The 13,826-nt window shown below is 41.4% G+C and overlaps 1 protein-coding gene across 1 annotated transcript; it reads right to left on the bottom strand.

The window, feature by feature from the left end:
* Positions 1-12,220, bottom strand: SPATA4 (spermatogenesis associated 4). Its single transcript, XM_038560500.1, has 6 exons — positions 11,986-12,220; positions 11,088-11,217; positions 10,591-10,709; positions 10,254-10,474; positions 3,089-3,208; positions 1-227 (listed from the first exon to the last, which is right to left on the bottom strand). The coding sequence occupies exons 1-6, from the start codon at positions 12,201-12,203 to the stop codon at positions 124-126; spliced, it is 912 nt and encodes a 303-aa protein (XP_038416428.1). The 5' UTR covers positions 12,204-12,220; the 3' UTR covers positions 1-123.
* Between the last annotated feature and the right edge of the window lie 1,606 nt (positions 12,221-13,826).

Here is a 13,826-nt window from a genome sequence, read left to right as displayed (position 1 = left end):
TTATGGATGAGACACTACTTTAATTTACTTATAAGTCCAAGACTAGGTTAATTATATCCCTTTAGTACAGCGGGAGATGATGGCATCACTTCTTCAAAGCCATTAGACGGGTGCTTTCCAAGGTTACTTTTCCTTGTTTCTGATAGATTTCATAGATTCAAAAGAACATTTTCCAGCTTGCTTCACAGAAATTTCTTTAAGTGGATTGCCGCCAGTACCTGTGTTTCCTGGAATATTTAAGTAACATTAAAATCAGTTTGTGGAAAAAAAAAATCAGTTTGTGGTTATTAAATATTTGCACAACGATCAATGTTTCTAATACGTCAAACATGCAGAACGATTTGCAACAGGCTGAGCACAGGCTCATCTAAATGCCTGGTAAACAGAATATTTAAAGCATGTGTTATAGTAGCCATAAATAAAAAACCTGAATGTCACCCACTTCCAAAAGTCATTAGCAGTGCCTAAAATATCCAGGGCTTATTTTGGTGTATCTGATACTGAATATGACTCAATTATTTTTAGATGTTGCTTCAGAAAGCAGCTGAGGCAACAGTGCCTGATTCTCACAGTGCTTGGATTTGGCGAATACACATAATTCATAGTTGAGTTTCTGGAACTCTGCACTGAAGCATCCAAGCTGCCCAGACTCTTCGGGTTACTGAGTTCTAACGAGAGGAGCCAGTGACAGTTGAGAAATCGATTTTCCCCTGGCCCATTAGTTTGCTAGATGCTAGGAGTGGGTAAACAAATGGAGGAACTTAAGTGTTAATGAAAAAAACAAAGGTAATGACCCATCCTACAATTAATTTTCACCCACCGTATCTGATAATTAGAAGCTTTTCAGGTGAACGGCCTCTTGGTTTCAGTGCCAGTACGTGCAGCGCAATCTTAGTAAAATTGGGCCCAGATTCCGCGATCTAGGTCTGATTCGCCTCCTCCCCTTAACCCTCAAGTTATGTTAGCTGACCTGAACTTATCACTCTACTCTTCTACTAGAAACAACCAAAAAGGAATGCCTTGAACAAATTTGGGAAGAAAATAAAATTTAGCAAAAGAGCTCTCATCCATATAATCAGCAAAGTCAGCTTCACACCATTCATTCCTTTCCATTCTGCCTAGATTAAGAGAATCCAAGTATCTAGAATAGAATTGAGAGAAGTAAAAAAGATAAAAGTCTGTTTCTTCACAACCTGATCTGCCCTGAGAACTCCCATGGCCCATCGTCCACTTAGAAAAGGATAGAAAAAGACCACTGAAGCGAGAGGGACTCATAAAAAGAGAGCATTGAGAGAATAAAATGGGGGAGAAGTTATTTATAGCCATTGATACATGATTAAAATTGCAAAAGCAGGAATCTAGTTGGAGTTCTGATCTGAAATAATGATAGCATTATTTTTCTAAAAAAAAAAATACCTCCTTTGTGGCCTTGAGATTTTTCTGAAAAGATAACAGAAAGGAGGATTGCTCTTTAGCAATTCAAGTATCAGAGGCATCATTTTTTTCAAATACGGACACTTAGCATGGACACCTAGCATGTTCCGTAGGCTGGAAGGGAGCCTTACTGTGACTCATTCATCCTTCTGCCTTTCCATTGCAGGTCAGAGCCAGTGGTCCTGTGCTGCCCGTCCCCAGTCAGGTCCAGGTAGCCTTCAGGGGAGAGAGGCAAGGGAACCAAGGCTCCCCCCCGACTCAGCCTCAGCCTGGCTGCGGCTCCCACCCTTCTGGAGCCTTCACTGCAGGCGCCACTCCTGGAAGGAGGTTGAGGCGGGTTGAAGGAGAGGATGTGTGCCCAGAATCCAAAGGTGAAACTGTGGATACATACTTCTGTCTCATAGAAACGCCATCACTCAATTCTTTTGGGTTCTCTTGAGTACCATGCCTCGGGCATGTGAGGAGTTAAAGAGGTTTTAGTGAACTGGCCTATGTCTACACATTAAAAAGCGAGTTCTGAGAAAAGGTAGTTTTAGTAGGTCATTAACAAAACACAACTAAATGATCATGATGTGTGATCAAAGTGTTTGGAAAACATTCTGTACCCCTCCTCTTTAATATTTACAATGCATATTAGCATATTCAATCCTAAGTTTATAGGAAGGAGTCTGTTGACCTGCTTTTCCAGACCTTATGTAAACAAAGACCATTTGTTCTCCCATGAAGTCCCTTAACACGTTAGAAGACATGCCCCGTTGCATAGGTCACCAAATATTTTCCATCAAAGTCTTGACAGTAGATATTTTAGGCTTTGTGGTCAGTTTGTCATGTAAAATATGGACAGCCAGTTACATTTGCATTTCAGATAAACAACAAATAATTTTTAATAAAAAGATGTCCTCAACCTGTCCCCCAAATTATTAGCTGTATTGGTTATGTTTGTTATTTTTCACTAAATCTAGACCCTCGCTTTGTGGGCAAGGACAGTGACTGCCCCTGTTGTTGGAGCGCAAAAGCAGCCATAGACAAGGCATGGAGAACAGGCCTGGCTATGTGCCAGTACGACTTTATTTATGGACGGGAAAATTTGAATTTCATATAGTGTTCATGAGTCAGGAAGTATCATTTCTCTTTTGATACATTTTGTTTTCAACCATTTAAGAATGTGAAAGCCATTCTTAACTTGCAGGCTATATAAAACCGGGCAGGAGACTGACTTTGGCTGGTGGCCTGTAGCTTGCTATGCTGTAAATGCTTTCTGAACTACCAGGATTTAAACAAGTGGCTTCTTGTGGGTACAACCAACTGGAAAATTTAGGTATGCCAGTGTCAATATCTGCCTGAGGACGGATTCAGCACCCACTGTTAGAGAACTGGGCTTTGAGCTCTGCTGCTGAGCTCCATCTGCTTCAGACTCACCTACTTTAAAGAGAAATCAAGAGTTGAAATGGTCCCTTTAGTAGGAGGCAGGGCACCAGATGACCAGTACTTAGCAGACCACAGGGCCCTTCCACCTATGAAAAGCCTACCAACATACCAATCTAATACACAGTTTTAGACCGAATGCCTAGATCAACATTTTATTAAAGAAACAAATAGAAACAAAAAAATCCACTTAACAAGTAAAAATAAAACAACAACAATAACAACTCACTTAAAACAGGAGGAGCAACTCTTTCCCTTGAAATCGGGGAATTATATTTGCACCTGGAGACTTGTTTGGGAAGATGATCAAGAGTAATTTCTCCCACTGTTGGTTTGACCTCAAACCATTCTACAAAACATGAATACAGAAACTCTTTGTTAAAAATTCACCATGGCCATTGCCAAAATAAGACAAGTTAGGCAAATTCCTTAGGAATCTCTTTCATCATATTCTAAGAGTGGTGTGAATATGAAGGTTCTTAACCCTCTCCCCACACCTCTGATGCACAAAATGTTTGCTTTAAAAAGTTAAAGACAACATCTTTATGTTCCTATTACTTTTTTAATAAGTTTCTATTCGAGGGCACCTGGGTGGCTCAATCGGTTAAGAGTCTGCCTTCAACTCAGGTCATGATCCCGTGGTCCTGGGATCGAGCCCCGTGTCGGAGTCCCTCCTCAGCAGGGGGTCTGCTTCTCCCTCTGTCTCTGTCTGCTCCCCACCATGCTTGTTCTCTCTCTCTCTGTTAAATTAATAAAATTTTTCTAAAAATTAGTTTTTATTCAATAATAATATGTATACAGAAAGATGAACAAATCATGTGTTTACAGCCTGATGAATTTTTAGAATGAATACACCTGGGGGACCCATCACCCAGATCAAGAGATAGTAATATATCACTAGTGCCCTCAAATCCCCTGGTTATCTCTCCCATACAGTACCCTAAAAAGAAAACACTGTATTGACTTCTGTTGTAGCAGGTTAGATGACTTTTTTAATAGTTCATGTATTTTTTATATTTCATATAAACATACAGGATTTCTTCATTTTTCAAATATGTTTCTAGTATAAAAATAGTGACTTAAAATTATTCCCATGTTTCCCATATTTCTCATTAGATCTATAAACTGTCACGCCTGGGCATTAGTTTCCCTGTGCTTCTAAAGATCACTTACCCCTCCTCTGCAGCTCAGCCTTCACTGAGGCTTGAAAAAGAGTCTAAGGTAATTTCTATTCATGAGTCAGACCCTGGTAATGCTATATACAGTTCTGGTCGGTAGTATTCTCAGAACTATAATTATCACAGTCAATTACTTTGGCTGAGCTTAAAATCAGTCTCAAAAATCAAGGCTGGTGATAATAGAACACTGTTCAAGAATCTGCAGGGTTGAGATGATCTGTGGCTAAAGAGAAATTGTGTTCAAAGAAGATGATAGAGGTTAGCTTTGCAGAAAGATGGACTTTTGAATAGAAGATTAAATAGAATTGTTTTGTTTTAGAAATCCCAAGTAGCACCAATGAGGAGCAGAAATGGTGAGATTGACTAAATGTAAGCAAACAAGTATAAAAAAAATTGTCTGATTTGTGGTATCAGCAAAAGAACTTGAGAGAACTAAAATGCTGAAGTGTGGTAGGGGGCTGGCAAGGAGTTGTCAATGTCATAGTGTTCTAGGGTCCTTATTGTTGGAGAAAGAAAGTGAAGACACTAGTTTTAGATTAGGGTAAAAATGCGTGTTAACATTTCTAGGGTAGCACTGAAAAGAGTACAGATTTTAAATTTTCCAAATTCGTTGGTTGGTGGGGGGTAGAGGTCATAAAATTCAATCCAAAAGAAAAAATAAGTGAGACAAAAACAAGAAAGAGGAAAACAAAGACCATAAAATAATATGCTAGGTGTGAATGCAAACATAACAGTAGGCAGTACTGCTGAATTCATGACAATAAAAATCACAGTGAATGAAATAGCAAAGGTCCATGAAGAGGATACTTCAGAGAATTGCAGGGCTTGCTAATTTACCACGTACCAGCACTCAACTATAAAGCAATAGTAACTAAGACAGTGTGGGTGTTGATGTTGCACACGGGCAAAGTCAGCTAGAGACCAGAAACAGACCCATATATATACAGAAACTGGATACATTTGAGACATGAGATTATTACAAGTGAGATTATTACAAGTCGGTGAACAAAAAGAACAGATGGTTCAAGAAATGGTTCTGGGACAATTGGTTCTCCATTTCAGTTGCAGACAAATTAAGATCTTAAAGGTTAGAGACTAACCCCTTACCAGATCTTTGCTTTGCAAACATTTTTCCCCCATTGTATAGGTTCCCTTCTCCCTCTTGTTCCTTTTCTGTGGGGAAGCATTTTAGTTTGATACAATCCCACATGTTTGTTTTTGCTTTTGTGGCCTGTGCTTTTGATGTCATTTCAAAAAAAAAAAAAAAAGAAAGAAAGAAAGAAAGAAAAGAAAAGAAATCATTGCCAATGCCAATGTCCAGGAAGTTTTTTCCTCTGTTCTCTTCTAGTAGTTTTATGGTTTCAGGTTTTATGTTGAAGACCTGTTCTGGCCTTTATGTTGAGGTGTGAGATGAGAATCCAATCTTATTCTTCTGCAAGTGGATATCCAGTTATCTCAATGTGATTTATTGAGGAGATTATCTTTTCCCCATTGTGTGTTCTTGGCGTCTTTATTGAAGATCAAATATCTGTAAATGCATGGATTTATTTCTGGACTTGCTCTTCTGTTTCTTTGGCCTGTATGTCTGTTTTTATGCCAGTACCTTACTGTTTTAATTACAATAGCTTTGTTTTATAGTTTGAAATCGGGAAGTGTGATGCCTCCAGCTCTATTTGTCTTTCTCAGGGTTGCTTTAGCTTCTCAGGTTCTTTTGTGGTTCCATATGAATTCAGGATCGTTTTTTCTATTTCTATAAAGACTACCATTGAAATTTTGCAAGTTTGCAGTGAATCTATAGATCAATTAAGTAGCATAGATATTTTAACAATATTAATTCTTCTAATCCGTGAACGTGGGATGCCTTTCTGTTTATCTGTGTTTTCTTTTATTTCCTTCATCAGTGTTTTATAATTTACAATGTATAAGGGAGTAATATCCAAAACATGTAAGGAACTCATACAACTCAAGAGCAAACAAAACAAATAACCCAACTAAAAACTGGGCAAAGGACCAGAGCAGATGTTTCTCAAAATTAGAGACACAAGAGTGCCTGTCTGGCTCAGTCAGTGGAGCATGCAACTCTTGATCTTGGGGTGTGAATTTGAGCCCCATGTTGGGTTTAGATACTACCTAAAAATAAAATCCTATAACAGATATATACAAATGGCCAACAGGTATATAAACAGGTACTCAATATCACTACTCATGATCACTAATCAGGGAAATGCAACCAAAACCACAATAACTTATCATAATACACCTGCTAGAATAGCTAATTGTCAAAAAGTACAAAATATTTAAAAGTGTTGGTGAAAATGTGGAAGGAAAGAGAACCCTTCTACACTGTTGGTGGAATGCAAATTGGCACAGTCATTATGGAAAACAGTATAGAGATTCTCCCCAAATTTAAAAATAGTCCTACCATATGATCCAGCAATACCACTTCTGGGTATGTATCCAAAATAAATGAAATCAGTATTCCAAAGAGGTATCTGCACCCCCATGTTCATTGCAGCATTATTTACAATAGCTAAAGATATGGAGATGTCCATAAATGTCCAAAATGTGTGAATGTATAAAGAAAATGTGATATGTATATTTACACACACACAATGGAATATTAATCAACCTTTATGCTAAGTGAAATATGCCAGACATGGAAAAACAAATACTGCATGATTTCACATCTAGGTGGAAGTCATGAAGTAAAGAGTAGAATGGTAATGTCCAGGGATTGGGGGTGGGGGGAACATGGGGAGATGCTGATCAAAGGTATGCAAGATGGACAAATTATGCAGGTCTAATACATAGCAGGGTGACTATAGTTGATAGTGTATCATGTACTTGAAATTTGATCTTAAGCACATTCACCATACAAAGTAAACAAGCAAGGAAAAACAAGAAGCAAAGAAAGAAAATGGCAATCATGTGAGGAGATGGATGTGTTTGATTGTAGTGATCATTACACAACGTATATGTACATCCAAGGGTACATCAAGCTATACCCTTAAATATGTATGATTTCTATTTGTAATTTATAACTCAATAAAGTTGAAAATTCTTTAAAAGTGAAAGGCTAACATAGCAACGTTTTCCTAGATATGTCTCCTCAAACAAGGGAAATAAAAATGAAAACTCTTAGAACTACATCAAAATAAAAAGCTTCTGCACAGTGAAAGAAACAATCAACAAAACTAAAAGGCAACCAATGGAATGGGAGAAGATGTTTGCAAATGATCTATCTGATAAAGGGTTAGTATCCAAAAAATATAAAGAACTTCTACAACTCAACACCCCCCAAAACAAATAATCCAATTTAAAAAAAGGCAGAAGACATAAACAGACATGTCTCCAAAGAAGTCATCCAGCTGGCCAACAGATATATGAAAAGATGCTCAACATCACTCATCATCAGGGAAATGCAAATCGAAACTACAGTGAGCTATCAGCTCACACTTGTCAGAATAGCTAAAATCAGTAACACAAGAAACAAGTGTTGGCGAGCATCTGGAGCAAAAGGAAGCTTCTAACACTCTTGGTGGGAATGCAAACTGGTGCAGCCACTGTGGAAAAGAGTATGGAGGTTCCTCAAAAACAGGACTACCCTATAATCCGGTAATCACACTCTGGGGTATTTACCCAAAGAATACAAAACCACTAATTCAAGGAGATTAATGTACCCCTATGATTATTGCAGGATTATTTATTATAGCTAAACTGTGGAAACATCCCAAGTGTCCATCGAAAGATGAATAAGGAAGATGTATATACACGCAATGGGATTTTACTCAACCTTTAAGAAAGCATGAAATCTTGCCATTTGCAACAATGTGGATAGGGCTAGAGAGTATCATGCTAAGCGAAATAAGTCAGAAAAAGACAAATACCACATGATTTTGCTCATATGTGGAATTTAAGAAACAAAAATGGGCAAAGGAAAAAAGACAAACTGAGGAACAGACTCTTAACTTTAGAGAACAAACTGAAGGTTACCAGAGGGAGGTGGATGGGTGGTGGAGTGGGGGGATGATGGTGAGTGTGGGATGGCCGGGACAAGGTGATGGGGCTTGAGGAGTGCACTTGTGATGAGCACCGGATGTCGTATGGAGGTGTTGAATGACTATAATGTACACCTGAAATTAATATAACACTGTATGTAGGTTAACTCTACTGGAATTAAAATTTTAAAGATGAAAGTGAGAGGCTAAACTTTAGTCAGTTTAAATATAGGAGAATATTTCTATAACCCCATGATGCCAACAGTAATGACTATGAAGTTTGTATCTGCTTTTCATTTCTTCCATAACAAATTACCATAAATTTGGCGACGTATGAACAACAGTGATTTTTATCCCACAGTACAGAAGTCTGAGGGCTTCTTTTTAGAGTCTCGACACTGGGCTGAAATCAAGGTGTTGGCAGGGCGGCATTCCTTCTGGAAGCCCTGGAGATCAGTCTTCTCCTGTGCTCATTCAGGTTTTTGGCAGAATTTGGTTCCTTGCACTTCCAGGTCCAAAGTCTCTATTTTGCTGCTGGCTGTCTCTGCAGTTGTTCTTTCCTCCTTGAGGCCATGCCCATACCTTCCTGTGCTCTCCGAATGGCCCCTGCAGCCATGGCAGGTGGAGGCCTTCTCACACTTCAGATCATTTCTACTTCAACTTCTGCTGCGTTGCTCTGATTCCACTTGGAGAAAGATCTCTGCTTTTAAGTGTTCATGTGATTAGACTGGACCCACCCGAATAATCCAGCATTAACTCCCTACTTCAAGGTTTGCAACTTTTGCAAAGCCTCTTTTGCCATATAATGCAGCATGTTCACAGGTTCCAGGGATTAGGGCACAAACAACAATGGGGACAATCTGCCTACTACAAAGAGTGATACAATCTAAATTAAGAAATATATATGAATGGAATTAAGAAGAAAAGTTGCATGCATAAACTTTTTTTTTTTTTTTTTACATCAAGGAAATTATAAACAAAGGCAGCAGGACAATAATCTCTCTCAGAGGGAAGTATGGAGAATGCAGGAAGAAGGACACCAGCAGAATGGAAAGGTATTGTTCATGTGCCGCTTCAGAGACTACATAGGGACAAAAAAATGTTTATTCATTGTCTTCTTGAAATTACACATTCGCATTATATGCATGCATGACAAAAATCAGAGCAAAAGTTTAACATTTAAATACACAAAAGAATTTGAATATAAAATTCCACAACAGGATTAGTAACTTCAATTCTTTCTCTACTCATGAATTCATGAATAGAGCCAGAGATGAGAGCAAATCAAGGAAGAGACACAAAAAATGATAGGCAATGGAAGACAAACAGAGTAAGAGAGGACAAAACCCAAAATATCCAACTCACAGTTTGAAGGGGAAGTTACAGTTAGCTGCTCTCCTTTCCTTCCAGACTAGAGAGAAAAATGGCTCTTTTCGGCAGAAAACTGAGTTTCAAGAGAGAAATCCTAAGGACTACAGTGGCCTCATTCTTTAGTGGTCCGGGTGCCATGGCCATGACAAAGTCGCTAAGTGAATCAATGACTATAAAATTCCAAGACATGAGTGGTGTCCTGAGTAAGTGTGAGAAAAGTAAAACCAAAGGAGAGAAAGTTCACTTACTTTGTTTGTCATCTGTTGGGACTCTGACGGCAAATGCTGTGGATGCTTTGAGAATTATTTCAGTGGTGCCTCTGGAAAGTTGCCACAGGTTGCCCCAATCTGCCTCACCTTACCCAGTCTCCATATGGAGCCTGCTACAGAATGGGGGACACTGGACATACTCTAGAGAGCATCTAGAGTGAATCACAGGAATCCAGCTTTTCCTGAAGCATCCTGACGAACTCTGAAGGGGTCCCATCTCTTTAGTAGCTTGAGATGAGATGTGACATTTATTTCCCACAAAATTTTATGTGAACATACGCACTAACATTTTTTCTTAAAAAAATGCTCATGTGATTGAGTATTAATACAATAAAAAGTACTAATACACTAAGTTAGGCTATGCTTGCATTTGAAAAGACTATTACATAAACCACTCCAGTGATGATAAATCACTCCACTGTCACCATAAGAGAACTACTTTCCCTTTAAACCAGTGACAGAAAAAAGCAGAAATGGGCCAGACGATGGCCAGCGTTTCCTTCATCTGCACTCAAGTATGGCCTCATTCACTTGGGAAGAACTCAATCGACTATTTCCAAGGAAAAAGGAAAACTTACTTGGATTCAACTTTCTGCTTAATTTTCTTTGCAACATCTGTAAAAGTAGGAGGAACTCTACTTTAAGCTCGTTGCTGAGCATGTTGGGATTGCTTGTTAATTCTGACAACCTAATGTTATCTTTAATCAACTTTGAAGCTGTCGACCTGGGAACCAGGGGCAAACGCATCTGGTAACTGTAGTCTGTGAAATTCACGAGGTCGTCCTGGATACTTTTAATTCTGGAAATAAAAAAAATAAAATAAAATAGTGTTGACAAGCCACATGGTAGTAACGAGACCCATCGTATTCAATTTTCCCGTTGGGTTGTGTCACTAGGCAATTCCAGAGGACTTACTCTCTATGTGTTAACAAAGTATAAACCTCTTGGACCAGGATTTCTGGTACTCCGGCTTTGCAGTGAATTGTCCCGTGGATTAGCTCTTTAGGTAGTTTAAATTTTTTTCTTGCCAGGAACTTTAATAGTAGAAAGAAAGAATTTTCATTATATTCTTATAATGAATATATGATGTTCTAGACACATGTCCAATTATGAATTCACCTTAATCCCCTGTTGTCTCTCAACTAAATTGTGTGTGTGTGTAACATGTTAATTATTAAGATATTGTTCTTCAATGAGAAAACCAATTATTCCATCCCACTCCAATTTGAAATGAGTGTGCCCGGGTTCATAAGGGACTTGTGACAAACTTTCACAACATTCTTTTCAACACAGGGAAACTGAGGCCAGCTCAGTAGCACAGCCGTCCAGGCTGGCGCAGGTAGCCCAGATTTCAGGAGTACACCTTCAAAAACACCTATTTCTTAGCAAAGCGTCAGTGAGCGCTAATTTACCTTCTCCAACTGAGCCCAGTTATCCAACTTGACCTTCAAAGAAGTTCCGTTTTCAAAAGATGACAGTTTAAGCTCCCTGGGGTAGTAGGCAGTGAATATTTCTGCAATCAGGAAACCATTGGAAAAATCCCTGGTCCATACGTCACATTAAGGAAATGAAATAAAATGTAGTTACTTTTGCAGTTGTGATAGGTTATGGTCAACCAACACCGATTGAATATTCCATACTGACAGCAAATCACTCATAAAATTAATTTTGTGGGATCATCGCCCTGAGGAAGACTTGCCACGGGACATGATTTTGATTAGGTTAGATGCACAGCAAAGGCTTGGGTGTTCTGTTTACGAACCCACACTCTTAATTTGTATCGAATTGCGTTTTAACACCATCCCCAGCGGATTCCCAGGCGCATTGAAAAGTTCAGGCACGTGTTTACTAAGGAAGATTGAAATCAGTAAACCAGAGGCCTTGGCTGCAAAACACGTCATCGCCTTCACGTGCAGGGAAGGTAGCTCGCATTCCCGGAGCAGATATGCAGCCTGGCAGGCTCAGGGCGGCTGCAGTGGGGCGGCACCTTTTTTCAGTCCCTGATGGAAAAAAACTAGATGCCTTCCGGAGGGTAAACTGATCCCCACGAGTATGTATTTGATGTCCAGGGTCTCTAAAGGAAGAGCCTTGCCTTTGCAAGGTTTTGCAGTCCCGGGCATTCTATATGAGCTCACGTCTACGGGGTAAGGACTGAGTGGGTAAGTACGGGGGGGGGGGGCTCAGGGACGGGGTGTTTGCGTGTGCGCCCAGCCCGCGGGGTCTGGCGGGAAACCTGCACCGGGCGGGCCGGCAGGCGAGGGGGCGGCCCCGGGATGCTCGGCCGGCGCCCGCCCAGCCTCGCTCCTGCACCTGCTGACGTTCCTGGGGAAGAAGGTGAGATCCAGGCCCTGGAGCCAGCGCAGGACCGAGCGGGACAGGCGGGAGCTCTTCGGTGGAGGCGGATACACCAGACATTTCCTAGGCTTCCCCCGGGCGGGGGCTGCTCGCTGCGGTGAAAGTGACGCTGACGCGGGGAGGGCTGCCGCCCGCAGTGTCACAGGCCCTGTTCTCCGGCCGGCGGCAGCCATGGCGCTTTCTGGGTTTCTATGGCAGCATCTGCGGCGGGGCGGAGCCTGTGGGGCGGGGCGGGGCCTGTGGGGAGGGGCGGGGCCTGTGGGGGCGGGGCCTCAGCGAAGGGAGCGAGACCTCGTGGGCGGGGCGGAGCCTGTGGGGTGGGGTGGGGCGGAGCCTGTGGGGAGGGGCGGAGCCTGTGAGGGCGGGGCCTCAGCGAAGGGAGCGAGACCTCGTGGGCGGGGCGGAGCCTGTGGGGCGGGGGCGGAGCCTGTGGGGTGGGGCAGAGCCTGTGGGGGCGGGGCCTCAGCGAAGGGAGCGAGACGTCGAGACGTCGTGGGCGGGGCGGAGCCTGGGGCGGGGGCGGAGCCTGGGGGGAGGGGCGGAGCCTGTGGGGGCAGAGCAGAGCCTGTGGGGGCGGGGTCTCAGCGAAGGGAGCGAGACCTCGTGGGCGGGGCGGAGCCTGTGGGGAGGGGCGGAGCCTGTGGGGGTGGAGCCTCAGCGAAGCCAGCAGGACCTCGTGGGCGGGGCAGAGCCTCAGATGGGCGGGGCCTGCGAGTGGGCGGGGCTTCAGCGGTGGTGGGGGCTCAGGGCCTCGAGGGTCCCCCAGTTTGGGGAGCTGCTTTGGGTTGGAGCACAGGATCCCTGACCTCATTGGGTGGACGCTTTCAATCCTAGTAGTAGTTGGCCTCACTTCTAACGAATTTAGAGCCTCCCTCCAAACCTCTGGCTCTTAGAAATTTACTTTTAAAATATTGTGGTTTCAGCCCAGCCAAAGTCCTCTTGGCAGTTCAACATTTTGAGGGTATGAGGAGTCTCCAGGAGATATGACAGTTTTTGTTTAGAAATTGGAAATAATAGAGTATTTGCTCCAAAACGCCAAAGAAAAAATTTCGAAATTAAAATGAACGTCTAACGTCTGCAATTTAACATGTTTCCTTAGTTATTACATTAAGCGTTCATGAAAGTTACGTAATATTCGAAAATAATTTGTAAGTTTTCGCATTTCACAAAGATGTCCTCGTATATAGGATTCATTCATTCAGCAATTATCTGGGTCCCTGGTAGGTGCCAGGCACTGACCTAATAGTCTTTTGGGATTTTTCAGTGAACGATGCAGAGGGGGAAAATGATTGCAGAGCCGGCATCGACAGTTATAAATTAAATATTTACACAATGAAGTGATTAAAATACTTTAAAAAGTTTCCAAAAAAAAGAAATCAGTGTGGCATATAGATACATATTATTATGCAAGATAAAATATGAGATCGTCATAGTGGAGCTATATAATATTTTGTTGAGTGTTTACTCATATACACATTTATTAATAAAGTAAACCAATATGAGCCTGTATATGGTTTGAAAGCAAAACAAAAATGAAATTAGGAAGGTGTTTTCTTTTTGCCCAATAAAGTCTTCTCATGAAGGATTCTTTGATTCTGTGAATTTTTTTGAGCAACCCTCCTGTGCTATGTTATGCACTAGATCTTCACTATCCAATATTGTAGCCACTAGCCACCTGTGGCTATTTAGATATAAATTTAAATAAAATAAAACGAGTAACACTGGCTACATTTCAACTGTTTAATACCCACATATGGCTAGTGACTACCTGTGTTGTACAGCAGGATGCAACACTG

Source organism: Canis lupus, chromosome 16 (genome assembly GCF_011100685.1).
Source record: "Canis lupus familiaris isolate Mischka breed German Shepherd chromosome 16, alternate assembly UU_Cfam_GSD_1.0, whole genome shotgun sequence".
Taxonomy (NCBI): Eukaryota; Metazoa; Chordata; class Mammalia; order Carnivora; family Canidae; genus Canis; species Canis lupus.
This window is presented reverse-complemented; position numbering and strand designations above follow the sequence as displayed.

Bases quoted from the DNA above. Each gene is read 5' to 3' on its own strand.
- SPATA4 (XM_038560500.1), bottom strand. From the start codon at position 12,203: ATGGCTGCCGCCGGCCGGAGAACAGGGCCTGTGACACTGCGGGCGGCA. The intron at 11,218-11,985 runs GTGCAGGAGCGA...CGTATGGACCAG, and splicing joins TTCCCCAGGAACGTCAGCAG to GGATTTTTCCAATGGTTTCC. The intron at 10,475-10,590 runs GTAAGTCCTCTG...TTTTATTTCCAG, and splicing joins ACTTTGTTAACACATAGAGA to AATTAAAAGTATCCAGGACG.